This window comes from Schistocerca americana, chromosome 9, assembly GCF_021461395.2.
Source record: "Schistocerca americana isolate TAMUIC-IGC-003095 chromosome 9, iqSchAmer2.1, whole genome shotgun sequence".
NCBI classification, from domain to species: Eukaryota; Metazoa; Arthropoda; class Insecta; order Orthoptera; family Acrididae; genus Schistocerca; species Schistocerca americana.
Genome location: NC_060127.1, coordinates 160,118,894 through 160,138,007, shown reverse-complemented (window position 1 = coordinate 160,138,007; position 19,114 = coordinate 160,118,894). Strand labels below are relative to the sequence as shown.

General features: G+C 40.3%; 1 protein-coding gene across 1 annotated transcript in view; it reads left to right on the top strand.

The window, feature by feature from the left end:
- Positions 1-591: 591 nt before the first annotated feature.
- LOC124551094 (actin-histidine N-methyltransferase) overlaps positions 592-19,114 on the top strand; it is a 426,960-nt gene continuing 408,437 nt past the window's right edge. Inside the window, exons 1-3 of the mRNA XM_047126025.1 lie at positions 592-641; positions 762-900; positions 16,840-16,938. Of these exons, the coding sequence (XP_046981981.1) occupies positions 765-900; positions 16,840-16,938 (235 nt within the window). The 5' untranslated portion in view covers positions 592-641; positions 762-764. The remainder of the gene's footprint in view (positions 642-761; positions 901-16,839; positions 16,939-19,114) is intronic.

The window sequence follows — 19,114 nt, the reverse complement described above, 5'->3', positions numbered from 1 at the left end:
ACTTCACAAAATGAAAAAAATATGCTTAATTACAGGGACATACGGTTATTAAGACACGCCTAGAGTTAATTACGTTATATAAACATCTAAGACAATCCATTTGACTCAGATATAGATAACATATCTGAACTCTTTGATTTACCAGCATACTAGTGGTTTGTTGTAGATAGTCTCCAAGTCAGGGAGTTTAATACAATAGGAATGTCCTCTACCATGCGTCCCACAGCGTTTTGAAAAATGTAGATGAATCAATTATATTGCTATTGGTAACAAACGGTACCGAATGTCATTCAAACATATTCTCTACTTTCGTAACAATTCAGGGCCTTCTTTCATATTCATTGGGAAATAGTACTTGATGTAATAGAAGTATCCTCTGCATGCACTCCACTGTGTTTTGCAAAATGTAGATGAAGCAAATAGTTTTTCTATTTGTAATGAACTATACCGAATGTCAGTCAAGCATATCCTCTGCTTTCGTAATAATTCTGGGCCTTCTTTCTTTTTCATTGGGAAATAGGTATATATTGACAGTCGATTCCTGTCTTTTTGTTGCAAGGTTTGCACCGGAGTGTCATCGATACTCGGATTTGGATTTGACACTGTGGATCGCATCGCGCTCCATCTGTGGAGAGCGCAGAGTAAATCTTTGATTTGTTCTGCTTTGTTATTGCTATATTTTGATTTCAAAACATTTCGATGGGAGAGACTGTAATTTATTGATCATAACGTATTATGTCACTTAAACGCGGTCTTTGCAGATAATGGGAAAAAAGGGCCACGGAAAATCTGGAGGCAGAGGAAAAGTACAAGAATCGAGTAACGAAACAAGCGCACCGCGGAAACTATCTCGCCAGAAAAGAAATGAACTAAATCAAGTATTGGAGAAGCTATTAAAAGGTAAGCCTGATTTGAAGTGTTGACTTTTCTTGTACCTTTTGTGTAGAAGGTGCGTTCGTGTGTCATCGGGGCAAGAAGTTACATTGACTTAACTGGACATGATTTCCGTAAGCTCAATAATGTTTTCCATATAGTTTTACTACACAGCACGATATGCTTATAAGAAATATAATTACAAATGATGAATGAATCTCTTATGTAGCTCTGATGTTTGTTTTGTTGGTGCTGTGTTGAAGTAGGTCGCCAGTGTATGTGCTATTTTTAAGGGAAAGTCCTAATGAGCACTACCGAATTTGAACATTTTTCCTTCTCAAAAATTTCGCCCTGGTTGACGTCGTGATTCAAACATCAGCCCACGGCGAATAAAGTGAAGGACAAGAGCCTGCTAAAAACAAGATTTAAGAATTCTTGAGGAAATGAACGCGTACTAGAAACTGCTAGAATTGTGTTCGCGTCGTTCGCACTCTCACGGATGATGTATGGTTTCTTGCTGTCGAGCTGTAGAAATGTCAGTCTTTCTTGCCATTCTACCACTTACTTATGGATGATGAATATCACACTTCCGGAACATATTGTTTTGACTGTTATATTTTCCGCCGATCGAAACAAAAACTATTGATCGCAACTGGAAAAATGTTCACTTTTGCATAATTTAACTTATGTCATTACTACAGAGGCACATTGAAACGAGAAGCAATATGTGACTGATTGTGAAGTAGTACATGTAATTAACCTCAAGTGGTGAATTGAAAATCGGAACAATTGTATAGCAGTTATTATTACTATTTGGTTTTGTTTCACACTTAACATTTCTATCGTTTCTAAGTGGAAATGGGATGTGGTAGATATCATAGGGACTTTATATTACAGCTTTGAAGCTTGTGAATGTGTGTGCATTTTACTGTGATAATGATGTGACCAGTTGACTTCTAGGCCTATTGTACATTCTTGTGAACCGAGCCTGTTGGTCTCATGATACTCCCACACTCAAACTCACCTATTGTGGTCAATTTAACATGTATATCCCATGGCAGTACCGTGAATGGAGAACATACCTGGATTGCAGATATAGTTATTGAAATAGGGGCTATGCCTGCACGGATTTGTTGACCACTTTTAGCTCACCTTTAGGCAACTGTTTGTTGTAGAATGAGTGCCTGCAAATTGTGACTTGTTTCCAGAGTTCTGTGGGCCTAATGTTTATGTGCTGTAATGCTTCATCCAAACTGAAACTTAAAATGAAACCTAATAATGTTAATTTTGGGTGATTGGGAATAAATTAAAGAACATTTGCATGTTGCCAGTAGAGGAAAATAAGGACCGTAGCATAACCTTCAATTGTAGAAAGCAGGCAGTTGCACAGGTCTCTTTTGCATCCACCTTGTAATTTTTGTTTCTTATGCTCTTGCCAGGCTGTGATTACAGGAATAGTTTGTTTTATTGGAGACATAAATGGTGTTCATTTTGATTGATTTTAATCACTTGCCACATTCTGTTTTTCACCTTATGTGAAGCCTCTTCAGTATTCAGCATGCCTGATTGGGGATATGGTTTATTCTGTTGGTACTCATAGTTCAGAGTCACTTATTGTAAGCATTGTGTACACTTTTTCTTGTAATAAATATAACACTCAGTGTGACATATGCTCTCACTAGTCGCAGTCCAACAGTTTATTCTAGTTGTAATTAAGAGAAATCGCCTATTTTGCTGCATCTGATAGTAATTGACTGGACGAATGTACCAGAAGGTTTTAAAAAATGAAGTTAACTTTATGCCATTTTATTGAAAATTTGTTAGATTGTGGCTGTGTATAAATACAGTTTAATTTCTATAATAAGGTAAACACAGCAACTAGCCACTGTTAAAAATGGTATTTATCAAGAACAAACAGTGCCTCAATAGTCTTCAACCAGTAGGGTTGTCATCAAACAGCTGTTGGTGTTCAAAATATGGTGAAACTATCAGTTAAAACTAGTAATGGCAATCATTGTTCTTATAATGACATTACTAACACTGGGTGGTTACTGCTTTTACTTTAAGAATTAGCACTTATAGACAATTTTTCTCCAGAGAGACAGAAAAAGGAAAAGACGTGCCCCCTAGTATAGCGTCTTTGATTTCTAGGACATACTACAACGAAATCTTATAAAAAGGTCCATACACCTTGGCTTCCCTTTAAAATAATGTTTAAGATAATTGTCTCATCACTTTGTGGTCTTATTGTTTTCTAAAAAGAGCTGTAAGGGTCTTGTGTGATCCTCTAAAGTAATTACTCCAACTTACATTCAATCATCTCTTCAGCAATCACAACCCCATGTCATCAGTTGTAGTATATTCTCAATATTTCTGCTACAGCATGTTAGATTAAAAACTTCAGCTTCTGATGATAACCTTCCCTGTTAGTATCTCGCAAGTGTTGCTGTGCTGCCGCACTCCCCCCCCCCCCCCCCCCCCCCTTTCATAAACGGACCTAGATTGGTCGATTCACATCAGAAGTTGTGTCAATGTCTGTAGTGCGAGTGGTGTCAGGTGAAATGTAAAAAAGAACTTGGCAAATTTCTCTATAGACTCTTAAAGTCAAAAACCCACTTCTAAACACCACTAAGATTATAGTAGCTGCCCTGGTTAGAGTTTGTGTAGCACACTCTGATTCCTATGACATCTTTAATAAGCGTTCCATATGCTTGTTGTATTGGGCAATTTTTTTAATTTTTATTTAATTTTTTTTTTCATCAACCAGAATTTTCAGTTTATTCATAGTGCTGTAAGCAACCACAGATTTTTCTAAAGCATGATTTTTACTATGGCATTAATATTCTGCACATTGAAACTTCCTGGTAGATTAAAACTGTGTGCCCGACCGAGACTCAAACTCGGGACCTTTGCCTTTCGCGGACATGTGCTCTACCATCTGAGCTACCGAAGCACGACTCACGCCCGGCACTCACAGTTTCATATCAGCGCACACTCCGCTGTAGAGTGAAAATCTCATTCTGGATTCTGCACATTGTTCTAAGATTGTTTGAATTTGCTGGTCTAAGATTGTTGCTTCTACACTAATAAATAATGTTGTAAATTCAAAGGATCCAGAAGCTAAGACTGTCATGAACTAGATGCAGAACCATTAATATTCTTTAGCAATTGGATTGCCTGCGAGGACTAGTTTGCAAGATTTAGTCCCATAGGTAGAAAGAAGTGCAATAGATGGCACCCACTGACTAATACCTCCATCCCTATAACTACTCTTTCAGAACACATGCTTCTGTAGTTTTGTCATAAATGTGTGCAGATATAAGGTTAATCACTTCAAAAAATGCTGTCTAATGTCTTGAATTAATGATAGCTTAATCCTCCCTATTCCTTCAATTCCTGTAAGTCACTAACTGCATCTAACTGCCATAAGACATGTTTAAGCAGTCTCCCTCTCTTCCCTACTTCCTTTGTTTAATTTATTTTATCATAATCTACATGAGAAAGACCTCAAAAAACGGTCTTAAGTAGTCTTAAATGCACTCAAGTATTCAAGAATACCCTGATGTGAAATAAAGTACCATGTCATTGACAAACTGCCTATTGGCTTCTGTCTCGGGTTCTTCGGCCGACGTTCATCTAATGATTTTTCTGACGTTTCGCCAGCACGAGTAGCTGGCATTGTCAAAGCTTCACCCTCCATTGCCGGTGAAGGGTGAAGCTTTGACAATGCCAGCTACTCGTGCTGGCGAAACGTCAGAAAAATCATTAGATGAACGTCGGCCGAAGAACCCGAGACAGAAGCCAATAGGCAGTTTGTCAACAAGTGGCCACGAAAGCCTTAACAATTTTGTACCATGTCATTGACTTATTCATTCCCTTACAGAACACTGAGAACATTCCAAAACATAAGAGAACAATCCAATATCATTTGAGGGGTCAAGAGGAATACTGTATACCAGGTGTCGACTTTGACAAGTGATTTAATGTTAATGGCTGCTGTGACATACAACTAAATTTGAAAGCAAAAAAACTGTCTTTTGTTACACACTCATCTTTAGTGTAGCCTGTTTGGAAACAAATTACCATTGATATGACAATATAATCAGCATGATGTTCGTGACGTTTGTTGCGTGTTTCCTATATCGCTGGTTAAAGCTGACGATTACCAGGAATATTCTTCTTCACCCATGAAAGTGAGCACTTACGTTCGTCTGTGCAAAGATTATCGATGTCAATATTTATATCAGAATATTTTTATGATATGATCACAGTAGCAGAAACTGTTACTATAAATTGTACAACATATTTGATAAAGACTGACATTTACAAATACAGAACATTTCAAAACATCCATAAATATTTAAGAACATTAAAGAAAACTCTAGAACTCTATGGAACATGCAACACTTTCTGGTGTTTGTCTACTGAATTTCTTGACACCAAGGTACTGACATACTTGATCTTCTCTGCCATGGATAGCATGGTTGTGTTTCTTGTATTCCTTAGTGGGATGATAATGGAGTGCTTTGCCTGCCAAACAGTAATCTCTACTTTTTTGCTTTCTACTTCTTGTACACTAATGTTTTATTCACCCATTTGTGATTGTTGTTGTCCATGAGCGTCACTAGCTGTAACCCTACTTCATTCCAAAGTCTTGTTTCCTCGACATTTTCTCTAGGTGTGCTTGTTGGTATCTCGCTCGATGCTCTTCTCTAGTTTCATTTCACTGTTCATCTGTTAGGTTTCCTCACAAATTATTAATTGTCTTCCATTGTACAGCTGAATGTGCTTCTTGCTCCGCATATATTTCATATCTTTGCCGTTCTCTCTGTTCCTTCATTTCAGTTCACCACTGATAAGATCCCCTCTTCTTTTGTGTTGTGTGATACTGTTCAATGTTCAAAGTCCAGCATAATACACTGTTCACCACCCTAAACAATTTACATTCTTTGAGGTGTTGCTATTACTTTCTACTATTTTTGCAATTCCTTGATGCACTCTAATAAATTTCCAAAAGTATACTGATGCACACATCTCGCCATCACCTGTGTGTACTCTTCTTATCTGAATCGTATTCTCATCAGAACATTTGAGAAGCATTTTCACAATCATTGTGGCAAATCCTCCAGCATTCTTGAACTTTCTAGGAGAATTCGGCACTTGATTTCCAATTCTTTCACTGTCTTCCCAAAAGAAGTAAATTAGTGTGTTGCTCACTTTTTGACTCCCTTATCATCAAACACAACCCCTGTAGTTCCAAACTGAAACCTTCTTCAAGAATGGGGAGTGGAGGGGTGCCATACCACTAATAACACCTATGGGGCTTTGGGGGTTGGTTGTAGAGTTAAGGCGGCTTACACGCAAAAAACCATGCTTATGTTTATTATATATACTGATTTGTAAAATTGTTATATAACAAAGGAGTAACATCCTCTCACAGATGAAGACACAGTTAATATAAAGCTCTCATGTTAGCAATGTAAAATGTACGATGCTTCGTTAAATATCGAAGAGGCAAAAGGCCAAGTAAATAAGTAATAAATATGCTGTAAAGTAGTAGAAATGAGGAGATAAGGAAAACTTGGGGACATTAGGCAATAATGACAATAAGGCTTCTTTAGAAGAGAGAATGAAGAAAGGCAAAACATTTATAACATTTGTAGGTTTAGACAAATCATTGGGCAATTCTGAATGGAATACATTGTTTGAAATTCTTTAGGGGGAGGAAAAATGAAGAAATCTGGAGGTCGTTGACAACTTTTATGGGAACTGAATTGCAGTTATGAGAGTCAAAGGACATGTGTGGAGACAGTAGATGAGAACAGAGTGGCCTTGGCTGTCCTTGTGTTATTCAGTCCTCTAAAGGGAGGAACGTTCTGGGAGATGGCATTGTAATTGTGTCAGAAATGACAAGAGTGTTTGAAGTGCAGTTGGATGTTGTTCTGAAAAGCAGTTATGAGATGGACGTCGACAAAAGCAAAGTAAGGGTAACAGAATATAGTCGGATTAAACTGGGCAATGCCTAGTAAATTAGATTAGCAAATGAAACACTAAACAAAGATGAGTTTTGTTATGGCAGCTGAAATAGAGAGGGTGTAAAATTCAGACTGGGCAAAAATAAAGTTTGAGCAAAAGAAGGGAGTGGCTGACAGGACACACTTTAAGACATCAAGGAATTTGGCAATAGATGGAATGTGGCCGTGGAAATCATAGACATGCAAAGGGTTGCATGGAATAAGTGGCTTCAGCGGGGTGTAGATTGCACAGTTGGGGCGGAATGAAGAGGCTTGCGTAGGCTAGACAAGAGTGAAGAAATGCATCAAACCAGTATTCAGATTGGATATTATATATCCTTGGGTAACAGAAGAAATATTGAATTTAATTGATGAAAGGAGAAAATATAAAAATGCAGTAAATGAAGCAGACAAAACGGAATACAAAAGTTTCAAAAATGAGATCGACAGGAAGTGCAAAATGGCTAAGCAGGGATGGCTAGAGGACAATTGTAAGGATGTAGAGGCATCTCTCACTAGGGGTAGGATAGATACTGCCTACAGGAAAATTAAAGAGACCTTTGGAGAAAAGAGAACCACTTGTATGAATATCAAGAGCTTTGATGGAAACCCAGTTTTAAGCAAAAAAGGGAAAGCAGGAGGGTAGAAGGAGTATATAGAGGGTCTATACAAGGGCGATGTACTTGAGGACAATATTATGGAAATGGAAGAGGATGTAGATGAAGATGAAATGGGAGATATGATAGTGCGTGAAGAGTTTGACAGAGCACTGAAAGACCTAAGTCGAAACAAGGCCCTGGGAGTAGACAACATTCCATTAGAACTACTAACAGCCTTGGGAGAGCCAGTCCTGACAAAACTCTACCATCTGGTGAGCAAAATGTATAAGACAGGCGAAATACCCTCAGACTTCAAGAAGAATATAATAATTCCAATCCCAATGAAAGCAGGTGTTGACAGATGTGAAAATTATCGGACTATCAGTTTAATAAGTCACGGCTGCAAAAGATTAACGCGAATTCTTTACAGATGAATGGAAAAACCAGTAGAAGCTGACCTCGTGGAAGATCAGTTTGGATTCCATAGAAATATCGGAACATGTGAGGCAATACTGACCCTATGACTTATCTTAGAAGCTAGATTAAGGAAAGGCAAACCTACGTTTCTAGCATTTGTAGACTTAGAAAAAGCTTTTGACAATATTGACTGGAATACTCACACTCAAATTCTGAAGGTGGTAGGGGTGAAATACAGGGAGTGAAAGGCTATTTATAATTTGTACAGAAACCAGATAGCAGTTATAAGAGTTGAGGGACATGAAAGGGAAGCAGTGGTTGGGAAGGGAGTGAGACATGGTTGTAGCCTCTCCCCGATGTTATTCAATCTGTATATTGAGCAAGCAGTGAAGGAAACAAAAGAAAAATTCGGAGTAGGTATTAAAATCTATGGAGAAGAAATAAAAACTTTGAGGTTCGCTGATGACATTGTAATTCTGTCAGAGACAGCTAAGGACTTGGAAGAGCAGTTGAACAGAATGGATAGTGTCTTGAAAGGAGGATATAAGATTAACATCAACAAAAGCAAAACGAGGATAATGGAATGTGGTCGAATTAAGTCGGGTGTTGCTGAGGGAATTAGATTAGAAAATGAGACACTTAAGGTAGTAAATGAGTTTTGTTTCCTATTTGGGGAGCAAAATAACTGATGATGGCCGAAGTAGAGAGGATATAAAATGTAGACTGGCAATGGCAAGGAAAGCGTTTCTGAAGAAGAGAAATTTGTTAACATCGAGTATAGATTTAAGTGTCAGGAAGTCGTTTCTGAAAGTATTTGTATGGAGTGTAGCCATGTATGGAAGTGAAACATGGACGATAAATAGTTTGTACAAGAAGAGAATAGAAGCTTTCGAAATGTGGTGCTACGGAAGAATGCTGAAGATTAGATAACTAATGAGGAGGTATTGAATAGAATTGGAGAGAAGAGAAGTTTGTGGCACAACTTGACTAGAAGAAGGGATCAATTGGTAGGACATGTTCTGAGGCATCAAGGGATCACCAATTTAGTATTAGAGGGCAGCGCGGAGGGTAAAAATCGTAGAGGGAGACCAAGAGATGAATATACCAAGCAGATTCAGAAGGATGTAGGCTGCAGTAGGTACTGGGAGATGAAGCAGCTTGCACAGGATAGAGTAGCATGGAGAGCTGCATCTAACCAGTCTCAGGACTGAAGACCAGAACAACAACATTATAATAGTTCTTGTGCACTATTGCAGGCCGAGTGTCTACCATGCAATAATGATAGGAAAAGAATAAATATAACCCCTGCCTGACATTGGAAAGTATGCAGTGTTGTATAAGGTATATGAAGTGATGATGTGCGTGTGACATTACGTGTGCATAAACAGAACTGAACACTGATAATATTTCTTTTATTTACTCAGCTTTCATTTTTGAAATGTAGGTTTTGCTTAAATAGCCTGATGTTTAGGTTAGTTTCAAAAGTGATTAGTTTACTTGTATGTTGGTTAAGTAGGGTTAAACTCTTCAGTTAATCCCTTTTATTTTAGTTCCTGTCTCTGAATTTTGACAGAATTCACAAAATGTGAAACAAGTCTTTCATGTCCATTACATTTATAGTTTCATAATAATAGCATTACTCGCAGCTGTGAGGGTACTACTGTGCCACATTCCTTTGCCGTTGATGAATATGATTGCTGTGTCCCAGATGAAGCAGACAACTGCATTTAACAGTACTGAGTGGTTATAATTAAAGTGCAGCTACTCACAGAGGGCCATTGTGGACTGTAATTATCATTTGACAGCAAAACTTGACAGGTATTGTAGTGCATTAATGCAGAACCAGTTTAATGGAAAAAATTAATTCCAATTTTGAGCACCAGATGCAAATCTGGTAGGAAATGTCAAACAAGTGAGAAAGGCATAATGTTGATGTTACTATTAACCACTGCTTACATAATTTGTCCAATATGAACTCCGAAGATGTCGACGAGGTGCTGTGAAGTGACAAATTTGCACATGGCCGCCAAAATCGAAACTTTTTTTTCAGCATAAATTGGTTGTGCATTAATGCTCTGGTGTTTCTACCGAGTTAGGCTACCATGCAATGATCACAGCCCACACTGGACCTCCATGCATAGCCACGTTTTAGTTACAAACACCTGGTCCTTATTTTGCTCATAGCCAGATCAGGCCTTCTTAATTGACACTTCTTGGGTGACTTACAGGCCACATACATTAATGTGAAACTCTTCTGTAGGTGCCTGTGATGAGTGCAAATCCTGATACATCGTCCCATGTACAGCAAAATCTACAGTTACAACAGTGCTATTAACTAAGAGAGATTGCTTCAGTGCTTCAGGTTATGACAGGAATAGCATGTATTTTTTAAATACTTAACTATTGTAGTTGGCACATTGTTATAAGTAGGCAAGACATATGGCTCTTGATGAAAACTGTGGAATGAAACACTAATTGATGTCACATTTGTACATAAATGCTAAGACAAAAAAATGGTCAACTATGAAGAAATTATCTAAAAGGGATGGAATTCGATAGACGCGATGTTCATGTACAGACAAATAAATGATTACAATTTCAGAAAAAAATTGATGAGTTATTCAAAAGAGAGCTTCACAAATTGAGTGAGTCGAAAACACATTGATCCACCTTTGGCCCTTAAGCAAGCAGATACATGGCTTGGCGTTGATTGATAGTTTTTGCATGGCCTCCTGAAGGATATCGTGTCAAATTCTATCCATATGGATAGGCACATCAGATCATAAATATCCCATGATGGTTGGAGGACTCTGCCGCTAATGCTCGAAATGTTCTCAATTGGGGAGAACATTGGTGGCTGAGGTAGGGTTTAGCATATGCAAAGACAAGCAGTAGATATTCACACCATGTGTGGCAGATGTTACCTTGCCAATATGTAAGCACAGGATGGCTAAGAGGAGTAAAGGGAATAGACTTTGAACTTCAATGCTATGGTCTTAAGTGGAACAAAACATGTTGTGAAAGCTACGTTTTTTGGGGTATTTTGTAAAGTGAACTCCATGGGCAATATGTAACAAAGAGTAATGTGGGAAACCTCCCAAAAACCCCTAAAATTGGCGGGTATTTATGCCAGCTAACGCTAAAAAATATAAATAGTGAAGGTAAAGCTATTAATTCATTGATGTCAACAGACTTGAGGTTTTATAGGCAACTGATGGAGAATTACATGATGTGTTGAATGTAAGAACAGTCTAATGAGTACAGAATATGCAATTAGAGTTAACTGAAGAGATACGTAGGAAATTAGGAGTAGCAGAAACAAGATTAACAATAAGCTGAACATCAAAATTGGGGACCATGAACTGGGTGAAGTGAAGGTATTCTGATACCTTGTAAACAAAGTAATGCATGTCATACAAAATAATAGTGTCATAAAAAGCAGACTCGTATGGGCAAGAGGGCACTCCTGTACGACTGAGCAAAAATATTGGCCTCTATTTGAGGAAGAAATTTCCCAGAATGTGCTTCTGGAGCACAGTATTGTATGGAAGTGAATTGTGGACTCTGGAGAAACCAGAAAACAAGAGAACTGAAGCTTTCAGGTTGGGCTGCAATAAAGGGATGTTGAAAATTAGAGGGACTTTAAAGATAACAAATGGAGAGATTCATGCAGATCATTTGGAATGTTTAGGATAGGATACATTAAGGCATCAAGGAGTAAGTTCCATAGTACTAGAGGGAGCTGTAGAGGGTAAAAAATTTAGGGGAAGACATACTGGAGTGCATCCAACAAATAGCAGAGGACACTGAGTGTATGACAGACCCCAGGGTTTTTCAAAGGAACAACATTTGATGGGATTCTGTGAAGTTCTATTACACATGTATTTATAATACATGCTCATGCAAATTGAGATTTTACAATCAGAAACCTGCTCTGATAATAACAATGGGGGTCAATAATGTAGTCTACCTCACAGTCATTTATTTATTTCATTTATTCGTTTGGCATGTACAAGGCAAATATTACAGTGTCATTACAATCCACCAAGAAATTACAACACTACACAATGCTACTTATAGGTTTGAGCCAATCTATGGCTAGGTCAGGCAAGTAATGCATGTCCTTCAGTTCACCACTATATCCTACCACTTCACACACCAGTAGGTGGTCCATTGTCTGGATTTCACCACATTCACACACGGGACTCTCCGCAAGTCCCCACTTATTCATTAGATGCTTGCATCTTCCCACGCTTGTTCTAAGGCGATTTAAGGCAACCCAGAGCTTCCGAGGGAGATCAAAACCATTTATCTTCTTGCTGGGGTCATCGATAAGCTTTTGGTTCTTGTGTGTCCCTTTGCGCCATGATTCCCCCCAGGCTAGCTTTGGGTCGAAGTCCTGTAATTCCCTGCCAATCTTCCAAAAGCGGGACCTAGATTTTAGCCTGTTGATGGATGATAAGTCTTGGTGTATAGGGAGTTCTGGATTGTGTACGATCTTCCTATATAATCTTGAGGTCGCCATGGAGCGCCTTATATCAGGGGGTTCTATGTTGGCAAGGACTGGGAGCCAGTCACATGGGGTAGCCCTAAGTGTGCCTGAGATAATTCTCATCGTCTCTTTCAATTGGGTGTCTACTTTATTTACATGCACACTTTTCGCCCAGACTGGTGAACAATATTCAGCCACGCTGTACACGAGGGCTAATGCTGACGTCCTTAGTGTATTAGCTCCGCACCCCCATGATGTTCCAGCCAGTTTAGACATAATGGCATTTCGAGATTTTAATTTCTGTTTGGTGTCTTCCAGATGGGAGCTAAACGTTAGTGTACGGTCTAATTTTACTCCCAGATATTTGGGCTTATCTTCATGTCTGATATGCCGGTCATTCAGGGAAAGCTGTAGTTTCCTGCTTGAAGCTCTGTTATTAAAGTGCATTATGGTACTGGTCGTTTTATTGGGGTTGGGATGCAAATGCTACTTAAGGTAGTAGGTGTTCAGCGCTTCAAGGTCCGCATTCAATGTTTTTTCAAGATCTTCGAAATTTTTGCTTTGGTATGCGATGGCCAGATCATCCGCATACGCAAATTTACGTGACCTGGTGCTCGGCATATCAGATATGTATAAATTAAAAAGGGTCGGCGCCAGGGCTGACCCCTGCGGCAGGCCATTGTTTATAACCATGCTTTTGCTGCTCTTTCCATGGAGATAGACTTTGATCTTCCTGCCTGTCAGCATATTTTTTAGTAATGTGTACGTCTGATTGCATTTGATAATTCGAGTAAGCTTGAGCAGTAGTCCTTCGGTCCAGACAATGTCATAGGCTGATGTAAGATCTATTAATACCAGGCCCGTTTTCAGCTTGTTTTGATAGCCTTTCTCTATATATGTTGTAAGGGACAAAACTTGTTCACAGCAGTTCCTTCCCACACGGAACCCTGCTTGATAGTCCGGGAGGTTCGCCTCAATGTATGGTGCTAGTCTGGCCAATAATATTCTCTCAAATAGTTTGTAAGAGGTACAAAGCAGTGAGATCGGTCTATAGTTCTTTGGATTATCTCCATCCTTCCCTGGTTTCAGTACTGCTATTACCTTAGCTTCTTTCCATAACTTCAGGAGTGCACCTGATTTAATGCATTCTGTGAAGAGCTTGGCCATCCATTTCCTCCCAATGGGTCCCAGCTCCCTCAGAAATTCTGGGAGGATTTCGTCGGGTCCGGCTGCTTTCCCTGTTTTCATTAGTGTTAGGGCCTGGGTAATCTCCTCGACGTCTACTGCTTTGACAATATCTAGATTAGTTGGGTTATTGGCTAATTCCTTGGTTAGGTTCCTGGAGATCCTTTCCTTCTCCTCAGTCTTCAGGCGTATTTTGGAGGTCTGTTTCACGGCAGTCGCTATTTCGGATGGGCCCACACCCGCGGCCGATCTTCGTGGTGTTGTGGCACCACCCAGTTTCCGTAGTAGACACCAGCTTTCCTGCTAGAATGGGTAAAGTCCAGATTCTCCATTGCCATCTTCCACCTGTTCCTACGTTCCTCGTTCATAGTGTTGATCAGTCATTCTGCAGTCTCGTCCTCCCCACTCCTCTCATACTGCTCTAACAATGACTCGCACTCCTCTGACCAGCAAGGAATGTATCCCCTCCGGGCCCCTCGGGGGATAGCCTTTAGGGCCCCTTTATATATCAGGTTTACAAACCTTTGGTAGTTCTCTGGACTTGGTGGTATTCGATTTATTGTCTTGTCAATAAAAGATTTATATTTCCCCCAGTCTGCTTTTCTCAGATTCCACCGTGGAATCGGGGGGGCTCTTAATGATCGGGATGGAAAGGCCGATCTCCACAATAATCGGGAGGTGTTGGCTCCGTGGGAAAGCTTTGAGGACTCTTCTTGTAGCTTGCATTGGTACGCCCGTTGCGCCGTGTGTGACAAAGGTCAGGTCAGGTGTCACCTTTGTGCCCCATACTTTTGAATTGAAGGACGCTCTGTCCTTGGGATCAAACAGGAGGTGTAGGTCCCGGTTGTCAGCCCAGTCACTTAGTCCAACACCTTCCGGAGTGGATCTCTGATATCCCCATCTGGTGTGCTGGGAATTAAAGTCGCCGGCATAGATTGCTGGATGATTAGCCTGCGGTAAGATTCCTATAGGCCATTGCTGCGAAGGTGGTTTGTAGACATTGTAGATTGTCATCTCTCCCAGTTTAATGCCTATTGCGTGTGGAACCGATTCCACATTGTTCTCGAGGTTTCCTAGAAGCTCATTTTTCACTAGGGTTGCCATACCATGTTTGTCGTGTCCTGAGTATCCCACATTGGTGAATCCTGGTATGCATAATCGTTCGATGTTTTCATCAGTCAGGTGTGTCTCCTGCAAGAGTACGACACTTACTCTTTCTCTTGTTACAATTTTTTCAAGGATTTCTCCTTTCGTCCTTGTGTAGCGTTCTGTCTTGAAGTGGCACACTCTCACCATCTTCGTGGAGTAATTCCGCTTCTGAATCGTTTGTCTTCTTGTGGGCCGGGAGGCATTTGAGTGTCCGGTCCCACTGATTAGTATTTTATCCATCATAAGCAATTTTCCAAAATGATTGGAAACCAGTTGCACAGAAGATATTTTATTCCTTTGCCGATTTCAGGCACCTAGTGCCCCTCTTAAGAAGGTTATAGTTACTGCATTATTTGCGAGCATCAAAAGTATGTATGCAGCACATTGTTGTGGTCATTTGATTTGTAGTGCTTGCACAAAAATGGTATAAGAAAACCAAGCAACAAGTGCAGACATCATGCCATAACTGGAGCTAATCAACCTTAACGTTCTGAAGGATGACATTAGGTGGCTGAAATTGGTAAAGGCGTAAAATTTATTTTACGCAACGCATTGCTGATTGTTGGAAAGACTGTGTGACTGGAAAATTACTGTTTTCGAGAGAATCACTGGGTTTAAAATTTAAATTACAAATCACGCTTTTCAAGTGTCAATCTTACAGTCTCATGGTGCTGGCATTACTGAGTGTTGTGATCTTGTGTAGAGGGTTGGTCAGGGGTGACAATGGTCTGAAACTACTCCTTATGGGAAGTTTGCGACAACTCTTTAATTTTGTGCAGTGGCTTAAGCTGTTAGTTTTCTTCTCTGCCCACTTCTACCCACCAGTGTCACACGTGCGAAAAACTCACATAATGTTAAATCATGCTTCACAGTTGTATGCCGTATACTAGCCCAAACTGCGGCTCAAACCTTCTGCTGATGACTCATCCAGTGACCAAATCCTTTTTCATCACCCGTGAGCACTCGAGCATTCGAAGTTACAAAGTCATATTTAGAGAGTTGTGCCAGTCCTAACCTTCACATCTCTCCTCACTCTGTCATACCTGGTGATTACAATAGCTGCGTTATAACTTCATCTAGAATACACAGGAACCAGTAACTCTCAGTATTTTTTTGTATTTGAGGGGGTGGGTAGGTGGAATGCATAATTATGTGGGTAGTACGAGCCCTTTTTTGAGTACTGCTCCAGTGTTTGTGATCCCTGTATGTTGGATTAAATGAATACATCAAAACATTTCAAAGTCATGCTGCTGGATTTAATGGACGTTTGGAATGGTGTGTGAGTATTACAGAAATGCTTCATGAGATTAGAGGGGGGGGGGGGGGGGACGGGCTCCTGGAAGACAATTTTCTTTGTACTCCTTTTGAGGAATTTTAGAAAGGCAGCATTTGTAACAGTCTGCCGAACGATTCTGCTATCTCTAGGATTCATAAGGCAAATTATGCCTCATACAGAAAAATAGAAGCAATCATTTTTCCCTCACTCCATATGCAATCAGGAAAAAAAAGGGATGGCAGAGGGTACTACATACCCTCTGCCATCTGTGCAATGGCATGCATATTATGTATGTGTGTATGTATGTATAGCTGCATCAAACATCTCACATGTGCATTCACCTTTTGCACTACATTGTTTTAGGATTAATTGAAGTGTGTGATACTGATCGCCAATATACGATCGTACTGTTGCCTCTAAACAAACTTGCACCTCGGACTAAACTACAAATAAGTATGTCACCACGTCTAAAATTTCTCATTCACATTTGTTGGTTTCGTGAACTCATACGGTCACCTTCTGGCCTAACCTCAGTTAGACAAGTCACCACATCCTACATTCCAAAAGCTAATAAGAACACAAAAATACAGTCAGTATTCTGTTCTCTTTCTGTTTGTGCCCATATGACATCACATGCCATGTCATTATGATCTTGGAGGACAAAGCAGACCTCCAGTATTGGTGGGCGGTTGACCTTTCTTTTCCAGATTCTGAAAGAGTGTGAAACTTGTTTTGGGATAACTTTCATGCTTCATAGCTTTCGTTTGATCACGTTTAGTGTACATAAGTTGCAGACTAGCATTGATGTCTAGTTTACCTGTACAATTGTTGCAGTAAGCACCAGTGTACCCCTCTCGCCCAATGCCAGCAGAGAATGGGAGTCGCACCTGGAGATCGACAGACTGCTGCAGAAAGTAAACCAGCTGGAGGCAGGTCAGTCTGCTTGCTCATTAGTGACCTTGTACGATTAATATTGTGTTTGTTGGAATCATATTGTTTCTCATTTGCGTTGCAGTTAGAGCTGCCATTAGCAACATCATTCAAGATATGGGAAATAGATAAGCACAGTTATTTAAGATTGTGTTTCGTATGTCAAATCAGTAACATTGTTTCTCCTTGTTTTGACAATATTATGAAAAGGATACATTGCAACTCACCATATAGTGGAGATGTTGAGTTGCGGACAGACATAAGAAAAAGACTGTTAAACAAGTATGATTTTGGCCAAAGGGCCTTCTTCTGGACACACACACACACACACACACACACACACACACACACACACACACACACAAAAAAAAGAAACTCTGGGAAATTAAACACCTCCCAATGGCTTGGACAACTTCCTCATGTCATGTACCCTATTGGTAACTGTCGTTTCAGTCACCATCATTTGCTAAGTGGCGACCCCACATCACTCTGCTTACTGCAACACAGCATTGACAGTGTGCCATTTTCTGACCCAAGCGCTATTTTATAGCTGTTCACATTTTAATGTGTGTTTGCCATCTGAATTGTCTGATGTGTTAGCAGATACAGCACAAGCCGTAGATCGTGTTTTACTTTTTATTCGTCTTAGAAATATAGCAAAGGTAATTTAGTTTCCAACCGTTCCATCATCCTCCTGGAATGAGAGGTGATTGTTTTTAGCTATCCCTCTACTCCAGTCGATTAGATTCGGAGTATTATTGACTTCAAGCTCATCCGGTAACAGTAGCCGGATGACCTCAGATGATGTCTCTCGCAGGTGGCGATGAAACATTAGGTGGAAATTTTATACTCTGACCACAGCCTCTCAGCCCGGAAGTTTCAACTGAAGACAACATCGGCCATGAAAGCCTACATTGTATGAGATCATTTAAAGTTACGAGTGCATGCTCTCTCTCTCTCTCTCTCTCTCTCTCTCTCTCTCTCTCTCTCTCTCTCTCTCACACACACACACACACACACACACACACACACACAAAAAAACACTGTACCAGGCCTAGGTGTGTGTGCGCGTGTGGAGGGGGGGGGGGAGGGGGGGGACACGCACTTACATGCTACTTCAGTAGCTCGTTTGGCCAGAAACCTACTTGTCTAGGAGTCTTTTTGTTGTGCCTGTCTGCAGCTCATCATCTCCAACATACGGTGAGCAGCAATCTATCCTTTTCATATCATTGTCATTATTCCATTTGGTGTTTGATTTCTTCTTGTTTTGATCTACTTGGGTAGTTTGACAGTGGTATTACAACACAGTGGACAGAAGACGTGGCCAGGGTTGGTGCACCATTGTGTTTAAATCTGATAAGAATGGAGAGAGGCAGTAACGGTGTACTCTCTAGTATTCCTACAAGTGCAGCACTGCTACACACTATATGTTTATACACTGTTTGATTAAAGGCTTCCAGACACTTGTTAGTGGACATTAATACGGTGCGAGTCCACCTTTCACCTTTATGGCCGCTTGAACTCTGCTGGGAAATGTCTGAATGTCTGTGGAGGAATGGCAGCCCATTCTTCCTCAAGAGCTGAAACTTGAAGTAGTGATGTCGGACATTGCAGTCTGGACTGAAGCTGTTGGTCTGACTCGTCCCAAATGTGTTCCATTGGGTTCAGTACGGGACTCTGGGAATGCCAGTCCATTTCAGGAATGTTATTGCTCACCCAACATTCGCTCACAGAAGCTGCTTTGTGACAGGCTGCATACAGTCAGTCACAGTCTCCGAACTCGTGCTCTACTGTACGCAGTACACGTTACTGTAAAGTGTGTTCATATCCTTCCATATTTAGTGTTTTCCTGAGTCTGACGAGAAGATCACACACTAAACCCCACATTGTAGTATCATCTACAGTACTCCATACTTCACTGTTGGCACTACACAAGTGTAGGTAACATTATCAAGGCATTTGCCAAACGCAAACCCTTCCATCGGATTGCAGCAGGGTATAACATAATTAATCACTCATTTCCAATGATCCACCATCCAGTCTTGTCACATTTTTAATAACCCCAGTCATTGCTCAGCACTGATTATAGAAACTTTGCATCTTATGAGGAGGTTCTGGGCCATTGGACCCCGTTCTTTTTAACTCCCTACGCACAGTCTTTGTGCTAATGGGCTGCTGG